The sequence below is a fragment of the Neoarius graeffei genome, chromosome 15 (assembly GCF_027579695.1).
Source record: "Neoarius graeffei isolate fNeoGra1 chromosome 15, fNeoGra1.pri, whole genome shotgun sequence".
NCBI classification, from domain to species: domain Eukaryota; kingdom Metazoa; phylum Chordata; class Actinopteri; order Siluriformes; family Ariidae; genus Neoarius; species Neoarius graeffei.
The window spans coordinates 21,992,171-22,015,502 of NC_083583.1; the positions used below are offsets into that span (position 1 = coordinate 21,992,171).

Sequence of the window (23,332 nt, forward strand, 5' to 3'; positions counted from 1 at the left end):
GACGAAGGAGTTTTTAAAGATGTTCTTATTAGCGTTGGGCACTTTAAAACGCCTCCCAGAGGGTAGAAGCTCGAATTCACAGTGAAGCGGGTGGGAAGGGTCATTTACGATTTTCCTGGTTTTGTTTAAAATCTGTTCATCATACATTATACTTAAGTGCTTTTGTGGCTTTCCTATTATCTTTGTAGCCATATTCACTATTCTCTGTAGCTTAGTTTTTCTCTGCATGTTCAAGTTACCATACCACATGATCATATGAAATGATAGAATGCTTTCAACAAGGTTTTTATACACTGTTTGTAGGATGTCCTTGTTCACACCAAAGTCAGAAATGGACACATTGGGTTCCATTTGACAGAAATAGAACCCAGTGTGGTCTTCTGCTATTGCAGCCCATTTACCTAAACATTCCAACAGCCTTCCTGTGTCATACTCTGCTCTGGATATCCACTCCAGAGATTACGAATCTCTCACACCAGCGCCAATCCTAATCCGGAACGGGAATTCCTTCATGTCTGCATTCACGTCCTGGTTTTCTCTACTGTTATAAAAACGCTGTTCTCAGACAGGAACTTTGCCAGAACGTCTCGCTTTGCTTCTAGCTGTTTCTATGCCTCTGTTATGGTTCATGGTTGTTTGCTCAAGCTCATTTTCCTAGTTCATGTTTTTTGTACTAAGGGTTTATTTCTAGTTCATGATTTTTGCACTAGGTTTTTTCTTGTTTTTGTTTTTTTGTCCTAGCATTTTTGTCCTTGCCTGTTTCGTGTTTTTGTCTAGTTTTCTGTTTCTTGTTATCTGGATTATTTTGCCATTTGTTTTTGTCCCATTTGTTTACCATTGTGCCACACCCTTTTCCCTGGATTAAATCTCTCTATTTATTTGATTTACTGTCTGTGTTCTGCGTGTGGATCCTTATCCCACCACACCTCCATGACCCCTAACACCCTGTTGGCTCAACCTAGTCTAGCCTTACTCCACGCTCATCAACAAGGTGTTTCCATCTGCAGAAATTGTGTTTTGGTTTTTTTTTTTGGAGTTTTGCACCATTCAATATAAGTCCAGAGATTTGTGTGTGGAAATCCCAAAAGAACAGCAATTTCTGAAATACTCAAACCAGATTACCTGGTACCAATAACGATACTTCATTATATCCACATTCACTGGATGTGAGCAATCACATGCTCTGATAGCCTAGTAGTAGCCAATCAGCTCATATACCATGAGTAGAGAGAAACAAAACGGCGCAGCATGTTGCTGAACCAACCAAGGACGAAATAAAAACTCTACTTGAAAACAAAACCCCAGAAATTATCAAGTATTTAAAAGAAACAGAAATAGCTAAAAAATATAGTTCCCTCCCCAATATCTCCTGTTCCACACTCCAGCCCAGTCGGTGGTAGTAGTAATGCACCTTTTAAGTTGGTTTGCCAACCGCCAAAAACGCTAAAGATGACGAAAACCCCAAAAATACAAAAAAAGGGCAACAAAATATGGAATGAACGTATTTGATGGTAAGAACATATTATTTTTTGAGAATTATTATTACACTTTTCACAAATTGCTACTGTCATTTCAATGGTTTGTTTACATTCTAAGCAGAAATGATTTTGTTGGACGTTTTGCATCAAGTTATTTATTGCAAAAAATAAAAATGCTCCGTTTCTCAAAATCTAGTGAATGTGGATAGAATAAAACACTTATTCCACTCAATCTCGTCGTACATGGCTTATAGCCGACGAGGCGCATATCAGCTCGCGTACGACTCGATTTCGTCGAATAACTGTCAAATAGTCAAAGTGACTGAGATCACATCCCCCCCAATAATGTGGACTGATGTGAACATTAACCTGCAATCTTGACCTGTATCTGCATGATCGGCTGGATCGATAACTACATGAATGAACAAGTGTTCCTAATAAAACGAACAGTGAGTCTTTGCAAAAAAAGCAGGATGGGAATTTCTGGATGCAAAATGGAAATTATACAAAATGCTACAACACTGAGGCACAAACTTGTTATGCACCAGAATTCCACTTTAAATTGTACACAATACAGTTTTGGCAATTCATCACTTGTCCAGCTCCAAACACATCACGCAAATGTGATCAGAAGAGAACCAGTTCGAGGAGAGGTGGAGGGCTCACTAGGTTTTTAATGACGCTTCTTGTTTTAAAAATAAATAAGTAAAGGAACCACCTTGGTAAAGAACACACCATCTAGTATGAGAGAGTGTAGTGTTTTTGCTGTAGTTCGGGAGGGCTACCTGAAAATGGCGACATAGTTGGGTGTGCTTGGCGACTCGTACTCTTCCATCCAGGCCACAACGTTGAAGAAGCCGGGCAGGAGAAGGTTAATGGAGGACACAACCACAGGGAGAACCAGCATTCTCGTTTCCTTCCGCAGGTCACTACTGGTAGTGTCCAAATAATGCTACAGATAACAGCAGGGGACAGAATGGGACACAGAACTGGAAGCATCAGTTGTCACAGGCCTGCAGGGGCCGAATATGCGCACACAACTTTGGAATTCGCCCCCACTGACTGTGAGAAATGTAACATTCACTGATAACTTTTTATAAAATGCAGACTGAGAATGGGAGTGACTGTAAAAACAAGGACGCTAATTAAAAGCACCCGAGCTCAAGGAACAGGAAGTCAAGAGTTCAGTTAAAAGCCACAACACATTGTGCAAAACAGCAGCTTGTACATTATTCAGCCTCTACCATTTTTTACTGGAATTGAAAAACATAGAACAGGCCATGCCCACTGCAACAAGCAATAAACTGGGAACACGATCAGGGACTTGTTGCTTGCTAATACAAAAGCGTGAGCAAGCTACATTATGAATATGCTGAATATATGAATATTCTACCCACTTGTGCCAAATACACTGAACAAATGTTTGTGTGTGACAGTATGTTTCCCACCTGGTACACATAGTCCGAGAAGTAGTACACGCCAAGGGAACACACTACAGTGCTCCCAATGCATATGATCCAGGCCAGCAACTGGATGCACAGAACTGACACGCGCCGCAAGACCGGAGACTTCACCTTCTGACGGTTCACCTCTGCCACCAGCTCCTACACACGGCACGCAGAGTGAGAGAGAGGTCTGCACCAGTGATGTTTGTGTCTATGGATTTGACTTATTACAATATAAATTATTTCAATCATTTCTTTTTTAAGAAATGACCGTGTACGAGTGAGGCTGCTTACTCTGAGCTGAGTGGTGATGTCTTCAGATTGCAGTTGAACAGAGGATTTCTTGAGAACTTTAAAATCCCAAGAACTGAAGACTTTTATGGCAAGCAGACCTTTGGACCGGTCAATCCGGAAACTCTGTCCAAAAGACTTGGACATACTGTAAAGAGAGACATGTAAAAGGCAATGCAGTCAGCTGTGTATTATTAATATACTGTACAGATTTAAAGGGATAGTTCGGGATTTTTGACATGAATCTGTATGGCATCCCCATCAATAGTGTCGTGCAAACACACTGACTTACCCCTGACAGCATCCTGTGAGTCCAGTTCTTGTCCAGTTTTGGTCCAGACGAAAGTAGTCCGGCAAGTTTGTTGGGGTCACGAAAGTAAAACGTTTTTCGTCTCAAAACAGTATGTGTTCAAAAGAGTGATATATTTGCATCACAAAACCGTTGTCAAATAAAAAGTCAGACCTCGAAATCGCTTGGCACTATTTTCTCTCCCTTCTTATCACTGCGCGCTGGTACTTTCGTCTGGACCAAAACTGGACAAGAACTGGACTAAAACTGGACAAGAACTGGACTCACAGGATGCTGTCAGGGGTAAGTCAGTGTGTTTGCACAACACTATTGATGGGGATGCCATACAGATTCATGTCAAAAATCCCGAACTATCCCTTTAAGCATCGCCTAAAAGCGGACCTCCCAATTTTTAGCCCTCAATTTATCACACCGTGAATTAGATTACTAGCTTCAATGTGATGTCACAGTAAGTAAGGAACAGAAAAATACGAGATAAAATTCTTGGATAAAAATTAAAACGTTATCAATAAATTTTTTTGACTACAGACATTAGAATTATAACTATATTACACCAACGTATTTGAATGCAGTAATTTAACGTTAATTAGATATACATTTACCTTTACTAGGACGTGTTCTTTTTTATAGGAGCACATTAAATATCGCTCTCTAGCGCACTTAGCAGTTAATTTTTCAGGCTTTTGTAATCAATACCAGTACGTTCACTGTATCATAGAGTATCTTCAGTTAGGGGTGCGAGCGAGCATCCATAAGATGAAAAACTCTGATGCGCCCACAACGTATACTCAACAACTACGGAAAATCCCAGCCCTATGGATCGCACCACTGCTCGTCCTGCTGGGCTCGGACTTAAAACAAAACTTTAGGAAACAGAGCGGATTTCACAGTACCGTCATGAAAGCTATTGTAGTGGAGCCAATCAGAATCGAGGCAGACACGGAAGGACGGAGCACGGAATTGACCTTCACCTTGGTCGACGTTCAAAATTCACTTCGATACCCATCATTACCCTTTTTTCTTAGGTATGGAGCTCCGCTATAATATGCAGTCAAGTCTAATAACTGCTGGACTGCCATCAAGGACTCAGACGGTGATTAGATAAGAGTGAACTGAAACATAGTTTTATTCTCACAAAATGCACTGCAAACACAGGCTTAAAGGAACAGTCACAAAACTGAGATGTACACAATCTTCTCTAAAATGTGTTTGATCGGTTAAAAGAGACATATTTGTTGTTTGCTAGTTGCCTAAAACAAATACACTTGTGTGGTTTGACATTACCGTACTAAACTGCATTTAGAACGACGGTGAAAATCGGATTCCTTTCCCGAAGTCTGTTTATGGTGAACCTGACCTGTACACGAGGATGATGCAGGTGATGAAGAATGCCATGCCGATGGTGAAGAAATAGGCAAGAGACATGTTATAGGATAGATGAGTGCCACAGGAATCATTTTTTCTATCATGTTTGCAGTCCTCTGTAAAAGTGTAGTTACTGTAGTAGCCATAGTACATCAAGGACTCCTTAAAACAACCCTGTGAGTGAGTGAGAGAGAGAGAGAGAGAGAGAGAGAGAGAGGGGCACGGTAATTGGTACAAATTGATAATGGTCACAGAATAATCCTGTAGTGCATTAATCCTCATGTTACATTACATTACAGGCATTTAGCAGACGCTCTTATCCAGGGCAATGTACAACATACCCAAAGCAGCCTGGGGAGCAGGTGGGGGTTAGGTACCTTGCTCAAGGGCACTTCAGCCATTCTTGCTGGTCCAGGGAATCAAACTGGTGACCTTTTGGTCCCAAAGCTGCTTCTCTAACCATAAGACCATGGCATGTTCTGTTTATGACTTATGTCTTTTGATTTTACAGTAATACAACTAAGATTAAAACAGGTCAAAATAATAATTTTTTTTTTAGAGTCACCAGTTAACCTAACCTGCATGTCTTTGGACTGTGGGGGAAACCGGAGCACCCGGAGGAAACCCACGCGGACAACATGCAAACTCCACACAGAAAGGCCCTCGCCGGCCACGGGGCTCGAACCCGGACCTTCTTGCTGTGAGGCGACAGCGCTAACCACTACACCACCGTGCTGCCTGCATTAATACTACAATTACAAAAGTGTAAGTTATCTTTGCCAAGGGCACGGACACAACCCCATACCATGACACACCCTGGCTTTTGGACTCATCTCATCTCATTATCTCTAGCCGCTTTATCCTTCTACAGGGTCGCAGGCAAGCTGGAGCCTATCCCAGCTGACTACGGGCGAAAGGCGGGGTACACCCTGGACAAGTCGCCAGGTCATCACAGGGCTGACACATAGACACAGACAACCATTCACACTCACATTCACACCTACGGTCAATTTAGAGTCACCAGTTAACCTAACCTACATGTCTTTGGACTGTGGGGGAAACCGGAGCACCCGGAGGAAACCCACGCGGACACGGGGAGAACATCCAAACTCCACACAGAAAGGCCCTCGCCGGCCACGGGGCTCGAACCCAGGACCTTCTTGCTGTGAGGCGACAGCGCTAACCACTACACCACCGTGCTGCCTGCATTAATACTGCAATTACAAAAGTGTAAGTTATCTTTGCCAAGGGCACGGACACAACCCCATACCATGACACACCCTGGCTTTTGGACTGATTGCTGGTAAATGTCTGGATGGTCGTTTCTGTCTGTGGTCCAGAGCACACGGCGTCCATTTCTTATCCAACCAAAAAAAACCCACACCAGGAATACAGATTCAGTTTTAACTGGTATTTGTGGATGTAATTCTGTATTGTAGTGCTTACTACAATATGGCCCATCTGTGCCCATGTGCCCACTACAGGACATTTATAGGGCACAGTGCCTCTGCCACGCCACAAACATCATTAGAGACTGATCACACTCCAGTCACCATCTTTTCATTCTGCTGCCCTCTGGAAGGCGCTTCAGGTCCTTAAAAAAAATCTCGCACCTCCAGACTTAAGAACCGTTTTTATCCAAGTGCTATTAGAGAACTAAACTCTAAAGAACTGATCTTTTGGAGTGTGCAATATGATCAGTCCTGTGTAATATGCACTTTATTTACTGTTCTTGTGATTGTCCCCTATGTATGGCTTTTACCTCACCTTTTATTGTCTTAGTGTTTTATTATTATCTTTTGATGTTTTTTTTATGTTAAGGTTTCTTATGATCTCTTTGTGTTTTTATATGATCCACTAGAGAAATAGAATTTCGTTGTACATTGTGCAATGACAATAAAAGGAAATTGGAATGTGGTTATATGAGCTATAGATGAATGACTGTTCTTGATACAGCGCCATTTGAGGGATCAGAGATCACAGGTGTTCAGCTTAGGCTTGTGCCCTTGCCCTTTATGCACCAAAACTCCTCCAGATTCCTTGAATCGTTTAATGATATTATGCATCATAGAGGGTGAAATATTCAAATCCCTTCCTATCTTTCTTTGAGGAACATTGTTTTTAAACATTTCAATAATTTTCTCACCCGTTTGTTGACAAACTGGAGATCCTGGGCCCATCTTTGCTCCTCAAAGACTAAGCCTTTCCTGGATACCGATTTTGTATCAAATTATGATTACAGTCAATCACCTGTTGACATCACCAGTTTCAAATCGCATCATTATGTAATTGTTTCACCTCATTACTAGCCCCAAACTGCCCCATCCCAACTTTTTTTGGAATGTGTTACAGGCCCAAAACACAGGAAATGGATGTATATTAACAAACAAAATGAAGTTGATCAGACAAAACATGAAATATCTTGGGTTCATACTGTCTGCAATGAAAGATTTAGGAGAAAAAAAAATCACTGCTTTCTTTTTTTTTTATTGGTTTTTCCCATACCATACCAACTTTTTTGACTTGAAGTTGTACAACAAACTCTATGAGGTCCTCTTCTTTACACCAGAGCATCATACTGGCACATACAATCTATACCAACAAAGTTTCTCAGCAAGGTATTGGGCCAAAAGGAACTGCCAGAACAACTTCAATGACCTTGATCGTACAAGTATCTGAAACTGTACTGGAGGATGAACACCATTCTTCCCAAAGCATTCCCTCATTTGGTGTTTTGATTAAGGAGCTGTCCAACATGTCTCTTAAAAATCTCCTGCAGTGTTCAGTTGGGCTGAGATCTGGTAAATGAGACATATGAGCACATAAGCATACATTATGTTCATACGGAGTCTTACCGTCCCAGTGAGCACCTCGAGGCCATATTGTACACATGAGTCTGAGGTCTGTGTCTCTTCATAGGGCTGACGTTCGTGCCGCACAGCTTGGGGGATCACCAGGAAGAACCCCGTCACCATGAAGAGGAAAACATTAAAGAAGAACAGCTTCCTGAGGAAGACGAAGTAGGAGAGGACACCTGTCCCGAAACGACCACTCACTGTCTTCAGAGCCGTCTGCCATAACCGCAGTGAGGAGACGAAAGACAACCAGCTGTACCAGCTTTGTCTCAGAGTCTGATAGACACAGAGGGGAAAAAAAGTGAAAAATCAATCCCTTAAAGGAACAGTCCACCGTACTTCCATAATGAAATATGCTCTTATCTGAATTGAGACGAGCTGCTCCGTACCTATCCGAGCTTTGCGCGACCTCCCAGTCAGTCAGACGCAGTCAGACGCGCTGTCACTCCTGTTAGCAATGTAGCTAGGCTCAGTATGGCCAATGGTATTTTTTGGGGCTGTAGTTAGATGCGACCAAACTCTTCCGCGTTTTTCCTGTTTACATAGGTTTATATGACCAGTGACATGAAACAAGTTCAGTTACACAAATTGAAACGTAGCGATTTTCTATGCTATGGAAAGTCCGCACTATAATGACAGGTGCACTAACACCTTCTGCGCGCTTCGGCAGCGCATTGATATCTGAGCTCCGTATCAATGCGCTGCCGAAGCGCGCAGAAGGTGTTAGTACGCCTGTCATTATAGTGCGGACTTTCCATAGCATAGAAAATCGCTACGTTTCAATTTGTGTAACTGAACTTGTTTCATGTCACTGGTCATATAAACCTATGTAAACAGGAAAAATGCGGAAGAGTTTGGTCGCATCTAACTACAGCCCCAAAAAATACCATTGGCCATACTGAGCCTAGCTACATTGCTAACAGGAGTGACAGCGCGTCTGACTGCGTCTGACTGACTGGGAGGTCGCGCAAAGCTCGGAGAGGTACGGAGCAGCTCGTCTCAATTCAGATAAGAGCATATTTCATTATGGAAGTACGGTGGACTGTTCCTTTAAACTTCAACACTAATAGCAACATTATCAGCATTTCAGTTATAAACATTGTTACAAATTACAGTACAACAAAACATTATACTATCAAATACAATCCTATCAGTTGTATTAAACTAAAAAGACTGACAGAAGTGCATTTTAAAAGCACTGAGGTTTGGCAACATGGCGCTGCAATTTACAACTGACGCGAGTTGTGTGTTAAAGGAGAACTGAAGGCAATTTTTTTTATTATCAAAATTCTATTTCTCATTTTATTAAATATAGGAATGCATTTTTGATAGCAGGGCGGCACGGTGGTGTAGTGGTTAGCGCTGTCGCCTCACAGCAAGAAGGTCCGGGTTCGAGCCCCGTGGCCGGCGAGGGCCTTTCTGTGTGGAGTTTGCATGTTCTCCCCGTGTCCGCGTGGGTTTCCTCCGGGTGCTCCGGTTTCCCCTACAGTCCAAAGACATGCAGGTTAGGTTAACTGGTGACTCTAAATTGACCGTAGGTGTGAATGTGAGTGTGAATGGTTGTCTGTGTCAGCCCTGTGATGACCTGGCGACTTGTCCAGGGTGTACCCCGCCTTTCACCCGTAGTCAGCTGGGATAGGCTCCAGCTTGCCTGCGACCCTGGAGAAGGATAAAGCGGCTACAGATAATGAGATGAGATTTTTGATAGCCATTTTGTCACTGCTATAGCAAGTTATGAGTGTTTGAAATATGCTCTGTAATATATCAGTCCATATGTCAAAGCAATGGCCGTAAACGAGATTCCTTGAGACCTGTGCGAGACATCGCAGGATGGAAGTAAAACGTACAGCGGAAATCAAAGTGACCAACATCTGCCAACGTTGTCAAAAGACGCGCGCGCCCTCTTTCGAATGCTGACGTAATCAAGCCAGAAGTTTTGTTTGTTTTGATAGCAATCAGGAAAGTTTGAAAAAAGTCGGCAGTAATCGTCATTTAAACTCGTTTTTGTGCAATACTTCGTTTGGAAAACAGTTTTCAAAATGGCGGCACTGACACCTGGCTGACACTTCACGTTTCGAAGTCTCGCGAAGATCGCGCGGATAAGCGACGCCTGCTGTGGACCAAACTAACTAAATTCAACATGGCTAAAAACTGAACGGGCCAATAAGTATAATATTTAATTGCAATTAGTTGCCAATACGAGTCACGATATAAAGTTAATAAAACCGAAAACATAATTGAATAACACGTTAATTAAGAAATAAAGCAAGTTTAAAAATGACTTCAATTCTCCTTTAATGTAGGCTGTTCATGAAACATTTATTTCTTTGGTTTCTTGTGCTTGGTTAGTAAATATCACATGCAAATGCCCATCATAGACATTAGATTATTATAAACGTGTTTTTGCACTGTAAATAATCAAATTCTTTCATCCAGTCACATTTTCACTCCTAAGCCGAGTAACATGGAGCTTGTTATAATTTAGTTGAGAGAAGAATGTGCACTGCTGCTGTAGATCTCTGGACATTCATGAGACTTTATTTTCAGAAGGTTAACCATCAGTTTAGCTCACGCCAACCTTACACTGAGCCTTCTAGCCAGGCTTGGGACCAGCGCTGAGTATGCACTGCCTTGTACAACCCCAGTGACTGGGTATTTTACCTAATCTGCACATCTTTTAACTGTGGTGGAAACCGGCGCACCCGGAGGAAAACCCACACAGACACGGGGAGAACATGCAAACTCCACGCAGAAAGGCCCCCCGTCAGCCATGGGGTTCAACCCAGAACCATCTTGCTGTGAGGTGACAGTGCTAACCACTACACCACTGTGCCACCCTATCATTAGATGATATATAAGCATGTACCGTTTCGATTTTGGGCACAATATAGCATAAATATTTGGACATTGTTTCTATTCCAGTGGATATGCATGAAAATCTGGGGCATCCATTCCAACGCAGCGCTAATAGCTTGGTCGAGAGCAAGTGAGAATGCATGTCCATGAGGTGCTTTGCAGTATGCAAAATTGCTCAGAGTTTGGAGAGAGGGACTCACAATTAAAATATGATCTCTGAAGTGGCTGCAGCAGGGGACTCGGTTGAGGTAGGTAGAGCGGCCAGTTTTATTCGAAGCCAAACGTCTGTGTGAGAAAAAGATAGAACGATTATATTACACACGGCAGCATATCCACAAACGCCACCACATTACACAATACGACTTGCAATGAGCATGATATGCTTCGAGATCAACATTTTCTTTGACATACAGTACTGTGCAAAAGTCTTAGGAACATGTAAAGAAATGCTGTAGACCAAAAGTGGCTTAAAAATAATGAAAATGTTTCAACATTTAAAAAACAACCCACACTCTGAACAGCAGTAAGCCATAACAAATGAAACAAAGTCAATATTTGGTGCGAGACTATCCTTTGACTTAAAAAAAAAAGCAGTCTAAGGTACAATGTGTGCAGTTTTATAAGGAAATGAGCTGTAGGTTTTACTGAGCATCTTACAGAACCAGCCACATTTCTTCTGGACACTTCGACTGTCACACTCGCTTCTTAAATTTTGCAGCAAAACCCAGCAGCCTTCATTAGGTCTCATTCATCTCATTATCTCTAGCTGCTTTATCCTGTTCTACAGGGTCGCAGGCAAGCTGGAGCCTATCCCAGCTGACTACGGGCGAAAGGCGGGGTACACCCTGGACAAGTCGCCAGGTCATCACAGGGCTGACACATAGACACAGACAACCATTCACACTCACATTCACACCTACGGTCAATTTAGAATCACGTATTTGGACTGTGGAGGAAACCGGAGCACCCGGAGGAAACCCATTCGGACACGGGGAGAACATGCAAACTCCGCACAGAAAGGCCCTCGTCGGCCACGGGGCTCGAACCCGGACCTTCTTGCTGTGAGGCGACAGCACTAACCACTACACCACCGCGCTGCCCACTATTTTTTTCTGTAACGTTTAATTTTGTGCTGGAAAACGAACGTTTGGAACTCTAAAACGTTTTTGTACTGACTAGATAATGTAGAAGTTATAAAATAGAAATCTAGAACAAAGTTTGTATGGAAAAGATTTAAATAAAAAATAGGGTGCTCAAGACTTTTGCACAGTACTGTATTTGAGCAACTTCTTTCAAAACTTGTTTACAAAGTAAGTCCAGGGCAGTTGTTAGTGCAGTTAATAAATGTTTGAAGAATGCTTTGTTAATTCTGCATAATGACTGTTGTTGTTTTTAAAACACACACACTTAACAGCGTAATACCTCTAATAAGTGAAGGAACCACAGGTTTAGTGTCCCTGCTGGCTGGCTGTACCATAATGTGTAGCATTGCCAATGTGTTCCCCACTGGGTTTTCTGCTCCAAACATTTTTCCATCTGCAGTGTCGAATTCAAGCAGTTAGTCGAACCCTGTGCTTACACCAGCACATTTTTTAATTTCCTCAAGAAAGTAGTTTTTACAACATTATTCCATTATATCAAAAGAAGGCATGGATACACTTGGGAATGAAGTGATTGACAGTCTTGGCAATGTGCTGGACCTTGGTGTTGGGAGAAGGGGGCGGGACTACCAAATGAGTAAGTGTGCCCAAATTTGGCTCGTCTCCATTGCACAAACTCTGCCTCCAAATGCAACATGGTGGAAGAATTTTGGCTTCATTACTATAGAACAGAAGGCCATGGGTGGATACTTGTATACATAAAAGGCATCAACAAGGTCCAGCCCTACCAAATCCTACTGGATTGGCTGCTCTTAAAAACAGGCTACCTACACCCTGGATAGACTACGAAAAGTTGGGCTGTACATGTTTTCAAGTGGAATGGTATACCTTTGATGTAAAAGAAGCTACCAATATTAAAAGAGTGCTAACTGTTACCGTGAGATTACTGAGAAAGTTTGAGGTTAAGCTCACTATGCTTAAGAAAGTGCCGAGGAAGAGACCGAATGATGTGACCATAGCAACAATAAACGTGAGAATGCTGTCTGATGATATTAAGCCTGCAACCACCTTGGATGCATTTTGATCATTATGTTACGACGTTTGTTTCCTTCAAGAAGCCAGAAAAGCCAACGAGGGTGTGACTGAAGGGAAAAGTGGAGCACATTTCATTTGGTCTGGACGGACCAGAAAGAAGACAGCAGGTGTTCGAATCATCATATCCCCTCAAGTAATACTACAAAATATCACATACGTTAACTCACGGCTTCTCCTGAACTTGGTTGAGATTTATGGCCTGCGACTCACTCTGCTATGTTACTATGTGCCAATTGATGGCCGTAATTAAAGTCAGAAAGACGTTTTACCATGAGTTCTGTAAACTACTAAAGATTGTACTCATAAGGGGGTTCCTGGGACATGACTTCAATGCCACAATAAATGGTGACGTGAAAGACCTCTACTCATGCATGGGGCTAATTCTTGAATCCCATGTCCATACCACCACCACCGCCAACAGCTTTTGGAGCTCACTGATGAATACAATCAGAGACTGGATAACACCATTTGACCATCGAAGGATAGGCTGATGAGTACTTGGCACTCGGCAATGGGTTTTGAGAAACAACTGGATTACATCCTTACCAGCAAATTTTACTACAGATGTGAGAAAGTGTCGAGTAAGAAGAGCATCATCAAAGCTCTCTGAGACTGAACATTACTTCATTGAAATGGTAATGTACATTCAGGTGGGGTTTACATTAGACCGTATCAGCGGATCATCAGATTAACGTTTTTAAAACGATTAGCGTGCACACAGCAACACCAATACACGATTCGCGTGCACACAGCAACACCAATACACGGATACGCTCGGCTCCGCAGGCATCCTGCGCTCCAAATCACTCCGCCCTGAACAGCGAGTGCCCTCTGGAGGGTGCGCACTCCGGCCCTGCGCAGCTCACAGAGCGCGCGAGTATAGCGCACGAGCAGTGATTCGGGACTGAGCCGCTGTGTGTGTGATCTCAGTGCATATCACTTACCACTTGCAAGTGGAAGGATGGCAAGCCTAAAGACAATCATAACTACACAATGGGCAGTATTTGCATCAGTATTTGCAGTATTTTCATACTTTTATACTCTTTAATGAAAGGTGATACAAGGCGGAAGTCCACGCCGTTTTTCAGCAGTCGGGTCACATGACCAACGCCAGCGAATCAGGAAGGTGGATGTCACAGTGACGTTGTCCAATGACGACGCCAGCTAGAGCTCAGCACAGCGTATCCGCGTATTCTCAATGTTTACACAGCACCGGACCAGACATGATCTGGATTGAATACGTGGACCCTGGCGGATTCCCGTTTCCCGGCGTTTCCAGGCGTTTTAATGTAAACGGACAGTGCATCCGCGAAGAAAACGAGACAGATACGGTCTAATGTAAACTTGGCCCCAAAGTGTTAGACAATTACCTAAGAAGACTCGACATAGCCCACAGAGACCCAAACCTTGTTTAGATGTACTGCAAAATAGAACTTCCAGAATTGAATGCGAGAAGAAGCTTAATGAAGTATTAGCAGACGAGCCACCAGACGAAATAGAACAGCTGAATGATTTGCCAAGGCTTAGAGGAAGTGACACGAAAGAGGAGAAAACATGCTTATCAACCAGTTCTACAATGCCGAGGTCAACACCATTAACATTGCTCAAGAACAGCAAGAGGTTGCGAGTGAATTTACTCTAATGAAAAACTCATCTCATCTCATCATCTCTAGCCGCTTTATCCTTCTACAGGGTCGCAGGCAAGCTGGAGCCTATCCCAGCTGACTACGGGCGAAAGGCGGGGTACACCCTGGACAAGTCGCCAGGTCATCACAGGGCTGACACACAGACACAGACAACCATTCACACTCACATTCACACCTACGGTCAATTTAGAGTCACCAGTTAACCTAACCTGCATGTCTTTGGACTGTGGGGGAAACCGGAGCACCCGGAGGAAACCCACGCAGACACGGGGAGAACATGCAAACTCCACACAGAAAGGCCCTCGCCGGCCCCGGGGCTCGAACCCAGGACCTTCTTGCTGTGAGGCGACAGCGCTAACCACTACACCACCGTGCCGCCCCTAATGAAAAACTATCACATGCAATTAGTCAACTAAAAATCTGATCTCAAAAAGGAAGCTACATGAGTATTTCTCTGCCCACTTCAAGCAAAATGAAAACTTTACATTTCTACAAAGTTGGCAAACCCAGAGAACTCATGTTAAAAAGATGACTTGAATGCAGCAGATGATCACAACCAGATAGCTCCAACAGAGACAGAAGTTATAGTGCACATGTGAAAGTTAAAAACCACACTACACAGAAGTGCATGGGTGTGGTCAAAACAGAGTCAAATATGGGACCGGTTCACCACAACTTGTAAAATATCTCCTCCTTATCACTCTGATTTGGTCTGCGCTGTCAGTACCAAATCATTAGGTCAAGGCTTATGTGTCATTCCAACCATATAGGGGAGAGCGGGGTAAGATGAGCCAGGGGGTAAGATGAGCCACCCCCTGTTTCTAAGAAACAGTAAACAAATGTGACCGTGTGACCACATTCAAAGGGGGGCGGGACCATTTACTTACACTTGTGGAGAGGAGCACCACATGTCAAACTAGGTGAGGGAGATATTTATAAAAATGTGTTTTTGTGCTTTCTAAGTCAATTCCATGTTTGTCCACAGTGAAGATGATTTAGAGAAGACAAAAGTAGAATAATATTTAGACACATTAGGGTTAAGTTAGTGGCTTTCTAAGCTATGATATGAATGCTAATAAAAATAATTTGGATTAGCCTAATCCCCTTTATTAGCATTTTTCTACAAAATGGTGGCCACGGGGTAAGATGAGCCATTAGATATGGGGCAAGTTGAGCCACTGGCTCAACTTACCCCATTGGTGGCTGAGCTTACCCAATATGGATGACACTTAAGTTTTCACATTTACTGGTCATATATGACAACAACAACAACAACAACAAATAAACAAATAAATAATATGTTAATATAAATAATGTGTTTAAAAGGTTTTTAATAAATAAAATAATGCCCTCTGTTATTACAGGTGTGCATGATGCCACACTCATACAAAAGAAAAACAGACAGGGCCGCACAATCCCGTGCAGTTTTGGAGAGAGCCGCAGAGGAAGTCAGGAAAGGCAGGCCTATTCGGGCTGTGGCGAGGGATATGCATTTGGACAGGATGACTCTGACTAGGTTCATTGAAAAGATAAAGAATGGAGAGGTAGAGACCAAGTTGGTGAAAGTGCATTACTTCATTGGCCAGATAATCAAATTGGATGTCTTCGAAATAGAGGCAAGATTTCTCAAAAGAAGCCGGTCATGCCATGGCTCTGCAAGAAAGCCAACCTTTGTCTTCAAAGAGAAAGATGAGGCTGTCCTGTCAAGACAGGATATTGTGAAAAAATTGCCCCGCCCCTTTACTGTTGGTGGGACAGCACGGAGGGAGAGGCAAATGGTGTTCCCTTGCAATTTGAATGCTTGGAACATTGAATAATGATGAAATGATTGAATGATTGATGGAATGATTGCTGCATGTTTTAGCAATGTTTTAACCTACTGAAAGAAATAAGATTTTTTGGCACTGCTCTACTGTTTTAGTAATTTCTATAATATAGTATATCTCTCATTCCCTCTCTAACCATCCCTCTTTCTATCTATCTATGCATATCTCTCTCTCTGTCCATCTATCTATCCCTCCCTATCCCATCTCGTTCTATCACCTCTCTCTTCATCTCCCCTTCTCTATGCAACGGCCCTATCCCCCACTTGATTGACTTGACTTGATTCATTGATTGCACTTCAAATAATAAAAGTTGTTTACTTTGTTAACCTAACATGTTTTGTGTTGGCTCAATTTACCCCACACAGTGGCTCATCTTACCCCGTGCATGGGGTAAGTTGAGCCACTTGACATTTTTTTTTCACTCTAACCATAAGAGCTTATCAATTATTTTTTGCTCAGATAGTAACAGTACACTTTGAAATTTGGTATGGTGTGTAGACTGGAAGCAAAAATGGCTTTAAAATGTAGTTATGATGAAAAATGTAAAAAGTGGCTCATCTTACCCCGCTCTCCCCTACAGTTGGTACAGTACACAGTTAAAATGAAACGTTTCTCCAGGACTATGGTGCTACATTAACATCACAAATACAACAAAGTGCAAGAGTGCAGCGAGTGCAAACATTGCAGACAGTAAACTACACACAACAAAGTGCAGACAACAAGGACCGTGCAAAAACGACAGCTAACACAACCAGTACCAGTATTGCCAACCTGTTACTGTTAACGTGCAGAAAGTGGAGTGTGCATATTGAGGTATTATATGTTCAAGGAAATAAATAAATGTAAACCTTGTGTGTGTGAGAGAGAGAGAAGCATTGTAGGCAACACTGCATTATTGTTCACTGTGCAAAGACTGCAGTGGGAGTGGTGTGATCAACAGTCCGTGTGCATCAGTCCAGTCCCTCAGAGTTGAGAAGTCTGATGGCATGTGGAAAGAAACTGTTACAGAAGCCTGGCTGTGAAGGCCCGAATGCTTCGGAACCTTTTTCCAGATGGCAGGAGGGTGAAGAGATTGTTTGAAGGGTGAATGGGGTCATCCACAATGTTGGTAGCTTTCCGGATGCAGCGTGTGGTATAAATGTCTGTGATGGAGGGAAGAGAGACTCTAATGATCTTCTCAGCTATCCTCACTATCCACCGTAGAGTCTTGCAATCAGAGATGGTGCAATTCCCAAACCAGACCGCGAGGCAACTGATCAGAATGCTCTCAATAGTCCCTTCTTAGATCGATGAGGGAACACTCTGAATTCAAACGATGCATTCGTGGCCGCTATGGGCGGTCAGAGTCCTCAGACTCGTGGGGTTAACCTCAGAGTAATCATGATTGTAGAGCCACACCTTCCATGTCTTTTTTCCCCTCCCCCAGTCACTGATTCTTCAGAAACAACCTCTACATCTGTACAATTCATTTCTTTAGAGAGTGGACTACATTTCAGAGGGAAGAATGTGTGGTTGTGTGTGAACGATGTTTAACCTTAAAGGGCATATCACGGGTAAATTCAGGAGCAAGATCAATGTAATTCTCCTATTTTATATTAAACTTTGGTCAAATATCTGTCACATTTTGCATTTTGTGCAATTTTTTTACCTTGTACAATACCAGAAAAATTCAGTTGAAATCAAGCCATTTGAGCTGAAATCGTCCACCTCTGAAAAAACTTGGCATTTGGATTTCCCGGCAAACATTGATTTTCATGACGTCATCTGCGGGACACCTCCCTCTGAATCCTACATCAGCGCTGATTTGTTTATGAGAAAACGACCTGGTGGTTTTCTGCAAATTTCTTCAACGTTATCGTGTAATTATTAAAATGGTTAACAGATGTATCGTCGGAGGGTGTAGCAACACCAATCTTGATGGGATTAGTACTCATCGTTTTCCAAAAGACCGGACAATGAGAGAGAAACGGGAGCGCTTGGTTTACACAGGCTGTGCACTGAAACTGCGCAAAGCTCGCGCAGCCTGCTGGCGCTTCCGCAGGTAAAGTCACGATTCTGGCTCCAGCCTCCCTTGGGATTTTTCCAGACGCGGTTTGTTATTTTATTCTTTTCTGCTGTAGACAGATGGCCTTGTGCAAAATTACCCTTCTGGATGAGTGTGTAAAGGGACATACTTTCATATAAAAAAAAAACTAAATTGGTCCAGAATAGGGCGGCACAGTGGTGTAGTGGTTAGCGCTGTCGCCTCACAGCAAGAAGGTCCTGGGTTCGAGCCCCGGGGCCGGCGAGGGCCCTTCTGTGCGGAGTTTGCATGTTCTCCCCGTGTCCGCGTGGGTTTCCTCCGGGTGCTCCGGTTTCCCCCACAGTCCAAAGACATGCAGGTTAGGTTAACTGGTGACTCTAAATTGACCGTAGGTGTGAATGTGAGTGTGAATGGTTGTCCGTGTCTGTGTCAGCCCTGTGATGACCTGGCGACTTGTCCAGGGTGTACCCCGCCTTTCACCCGTAGTCAGCTGGGATAGGCTCCAGCTTGCCTGCGACCCTGTAGAACAGGATAAAGCGGCTTGAGATAATGAGATGAATGGTCCAGAATATGCCCTTTAACACCTCCCTTTCTGCCTCATCAGTATAAATCGGGGGGAACAGAACTGCATTGCTCTAGTATTGGAAAAGTTTGATCAACTTTTTCTAAGCTATATTTCATCCAAAAATATTTAGAGTCTAACAGCTTGAATTTGCATTATATATCCTCATATTTCAACCACTTTTCTGGACAGAATTCAGCAGCTGCCTTTAGAGTCATTTTAGAGATATAAATCAGCATGTTAGGCTGGGTTTTTTTTGTTTGTTTGTGTTTTAAAGTGGTGGTGAACTTCATGATGAATCTGCCACAACGAATCTAGAGAACCAGTAATGTTCTGTTCATTCTAAAAGCAATGAACCCATTATTTTTGCATTAATCTTTTATAAATGTTGCTTACTAAGACAATATTATCTGTGTACATGCTAGAGAACACCTTCACAGTCAAGATAGTGGCGACCATAAAAACTGTTTCATGCTGTGCTCAGAAGGCAGACATTCTGTTCATACCGGTAGAATACATACCACAATAACATGCAGCCAAGCTCAGCACTGGCTCAGTATTATTTGGGGGGAAACACCACACACACACACACCCACCCACAACAGGAGGGACAACAATGTATTATGTGTAGAATGTTTACCTGAGTTCAATTTTCTCGGTCATGTTCAACGGAATAGCTTTCAGCATGCGCACTCGATCCCCCACAGACAGGTTCTGCAAGTTTTTCACCAGCTGCGCTTTCTTATCCTCTGCACGCAAACACACACACACATACAAATTTTTCACATGTTCTACTAACCATTCACATGGTTTTCACATTTATTTGTTACTGTTTGCTTTCTAGACACACACGTATACAAATACAAAACAAGTCCCCCTCACCCTCCCTCTCAAAGTTCTCAACATTGCTGTCGACAGGGTAGCCGCGGATGCTGGGCCGGGCAGAGTGGGAGAAAGAGTGGATGGAGGGTCGGCTCTGTCTGTGTCTGCACATCTGCATGGTGCGAGCATAATACTGAGAGAGGATCGCCCCTCGACTGCGTCCTGGGACAGAGAAAGACAAGATGAGAAAATGTGATTAAAGTCCATAGTGCCAACAATGAAGATGCTTCATATAATCTATGGTTTTGTTCACACAGCAGTGCAAATCAGTTTTTTTTTAAATATATAAATACTGTGCCTAAATTACAAGCAACCAAATAAACCAGATATCTGCACTGGTTGCAATAATAACAAAGCAACTTGTACCTAATAGTGTGAGTGTAGCAGGTGGACAGGGTTAAGAGTAATTCTAAATTGGGAAGAAAGTTTTTGGGGTGATCTAGAGGGAAAATAACTAACATAGCATACCCAGGCCCCATTTCCCCATTTTATTTACGTGATCTCTGTCTCTTCCTTTCTCTCTCTCAGTAGTGAGGTAAACATGCGTGTGTGGGTGGAGCAGAGCTGAAACAGCAGAATGAACGTCGTGCAAGCTAAAGAGCTGCAACTTTGTTCCAAGTTTCATGTTACAGTTTGCTAACTGTGCCAAGGGGCAGAAACGTTTGAAGAAAAAAAAAAATCCCTTGGGTTTGCTTTACTCTCTGAACAGCATACTGCTGCCAATGTTGCAGCAAGGAGGTTCAAAGGTTAGATATTTATCTGTGGATTAAGACCCAAGAAGTGAGATTCAGGCATAACTTTGCTTACATTGTCAATGAATTCAGGCAACTAAGAGGCACAATATAAACACTAGGGTGCATCAGTTGCCCTCACTTTCATAAAATTTGATGCATTTTTGTTTGGGTGTTCCTTTTCACCAATAAAGACATCCTGTAAAATTTTTTGACCATATTCAAAAGTCTAATGGTGGCACCATGAGGTTCATTTTTTGCCAAAAAACGCTTATTTTATGTTTTCATGTAAGGTTTGAGTCACAATGTTGGACTCCATTTATTGATTTCTTGTGACCCAGAGATCATGTTAAATCACGTTTGAAGTTTGCCCAACAGCATGTGGCAGACTCCCCAAACACATGGAAGAAGATTCTCTGGTCAAATGAGACAAAAATTTAACTTTTTGGCCATCATGAGAAATGCCATGTGTGGCGCAAACCCAACACCCTGAGAACACCATCCCTACAATGAAGCATGGTGGTGGCAGCATCATGCTGTGGGGATATTTTTCATCTGCAGGGACAGGAAAGCTGGTCAGGACTGAAGGAAAGATGGATGGCACTAAATACAGGGCAATTCTGGAGGAAAACCTGTTTGTGTCAGCCAGAGACTGACACAATTTGAGACTGGGCTGAAGGTTCACGGTCTAACAGTACAATGACCCGAAACATATTGCTAAAGCTACACTGCAGTGGTTTAAAGGGAAACATTTAAATCTCTTGGAATGGCCTCGTCAAAGCCCAGACCTCAATCCATTTGAGAATCTGTGGCATAACTTGAAGATTGCTGTACACCAACGCAACCCATCTAACTTGAAGGAGTTGGATCAGTTTTGCCTTGAGGAATGGGGCAAAAATCCCAGTGGCTAGATGTGCTAAGCTAATAGAGACATACCCCAACAGACTTGCAGCTGTAATTGCAGCAAAAGGTGGCTCTATAAAGTATTGACTTTGGGGGTGAATACTTATGCACACTCCAGATTTCTGTTTTTTCATCTTAATTATTGTTTGTGTCACAATAAAAAACAATGTGCACCTTTAAAGTGGTAGGCATGTTGTGTAAATCAAATGGTGCTAACCCTCCAAAAATCCATTTTAATTCCAGCTTGTAAAGCAACAAAACAGGACAAACACCAAGGGGGATGAATACTTTTGCAAGGCGCTGTAAATCTCTCTACATCACTCGTGAGGAAATCAGTGAATGGTTTTGATAAATTTGGGTACTTTTTGTTCGTCAATGCATCTATATAATAAAAAGAAAAATCACACGTTGGCTTGAAGATATAAAAGTTTATCTTCTCAAGTTGAAAAATTTGCATTTTTCATACAAAATGCATCAAGGATCCGAGTGACGCATTTAAATAATATTGGATGGCGTTGAGTGGTATATAATAATAAAACATTTTATTTGTAACACACTTTGCATTTAGAGCAAATCTCAAAAGTGCTACAAAATAGAAACATCATTAAAAAGACAGAAACAAAACATAAAAATGAACAGAAATAAAGCATAATTAAGAGCAATATGTTCTGCTAAAAAGAAATGTTTTAAGTCCTTTTTTAAAACGCTCAGTAGTCTGTGGTGCCCTCAGATGGTCAGGGAGGTCATTCCATAGGCGAGGGGCAGCAGAACAGAAGGCTCGATCACCCATGGTGCTGAACTTAGTTCTGGGGTGGTGGAGGCGATTTGAATGAGTAGAGCGGAGGGATCATGTTGAGATTAGTGGGGTGAGTAATTTTTTCGGATAGATGGGGGCATTTCCATAGATGCACTGGTGAGTAAGAAGGGAGACCTTGTATTCAATCCTGGCAGACACAGGGAGCCAGCGAAGTGAATGGAGAACAGGTGTGATATGTTCATATTTTCGGACTCTCATCAGGATCCTTGCAGCGCTGTTCTGAAGTCTTTGAAGACTCTTGCTAGGGATCCCAGTGAGAAGTGCATTGCAATAATCCAGCCTGGAAGAGACGAAAACGTGTACCAACTTTTCAGCATCTGCTAAGGTGAGAGTGTAATGGAGTTTGGCAATATTTCTGAGATGGTGAAAACAAATCTTGCAAAGAAGTTTGATATGGGTTTCAAAGGTGAGTTGAGGGTCAAATTTTACACCAAGGTTGGTGACTAACGAGGAGATGGGAACGTAATGCTGATTATGGAGGAAGACTGGATCTGGTGTGGGGGTACCAACCAAGATTGCTTCAGTTTTGGAGCTGTTCGGCTGGAGAAAGTTGCGATTCATCCACATCTTTATCTCCTCCAGACAAGCAGTGAGTGTAGATAGAGACGGTGATTATGGCGAAGATGCAGAGGAATGTGTATCTGTTTTTATATAAAAAGTTGTGTCATCAGCGTAGCAATGAAATGAAATTCCATAGCGACTAATGACATGACCAAGAGGGAGCATGTATCGAGTGACCAGGATGGGGCCAAGGACTGACCCCTGAGGGACCCCACAGGTGACTGTGTCCGGGATCTTGCATTTCCAAAGGAAATGTACTCTGTTCTGCCAAGTGAGATAAGATTTGAACCAGTTCAGAGCCATGCCAGCGAGTCCAATGGTGTGATGTAACCGGTTGAGGAGTATACCATGGTCAACAGTATCGAATGCAGCAGACAAATCAAGAAGAATGAGGAGGGAAAGTGAGCCAGCGTCAGCTGCCATCAGTAGGTCGCTTATAACTCTAACCAGAGCTGTTTCTGTGCTGTGGGCAGAGCGGAAACCAGACTGAATTTTTTCAAAAAAGTTATGCAGAAGGTGGTCAGCGACTACTTTTTCCAATACTTTGGAGAGGAATGAGAGATTGGAAATGGGCCTGTAACTGGCA

The 23,332-nt window shown here is 42.7% G+C and overlaps 1 protein-coding gene across 9 annotated transcripts in view; it reads right to left on the bottom strand.

Annotated features, from left to right (window-relative positions):
- Window positions 1–23,332, bottom strand: part of tmc6b (transmembrane channel-like 6b) — a 95,889-nt gene that overhangs the window by 17,182 nt on the left and 55,375 nt on the right. For all 9 annotated transcript variants that reach the window (XR_009656674.1, XM_060941011.1, XM_060941015.1 and 6 more), the window contains 8 exons: window positions 19,735–19,896; window positions 19,493–19,601; window positions 10,801–10,885; window positions 7,745–8,020; window positions 4,882–5,063; window positions 3,218–3,362; window positions 2,927–3,082; window positions 2,264–2,430 (listed from right to left, as the gene is read on the bottom strand). Coding sequence is in view for 8 of the 9 variants with exons in the window: in XM_060941011.1 (XP_060796994.1) it covers window positions 2,264–2,430; window positions 2,927–3,082; window positions 3,218–3,362; window positions 4,882–5,063; window positions 7,745–8,020; window positions 10,801–10,885; window positions 19,493–19,601; window positions 19,735–19,896 (1,282 nt within the window). In the remaining variant the exon portion in view is untranslated. The remainder of the gene's footprint in view (window positions 1–2,263; window positions 2,431–2,926; window positions 3,083–3,217; window positions 3,363–4,881; window positions 5,064–7,744; window positions 8,021–10,800; window positions 10,886–19,492; window positions 19,602–19,734; window positions 19,897–23,332) is intronic.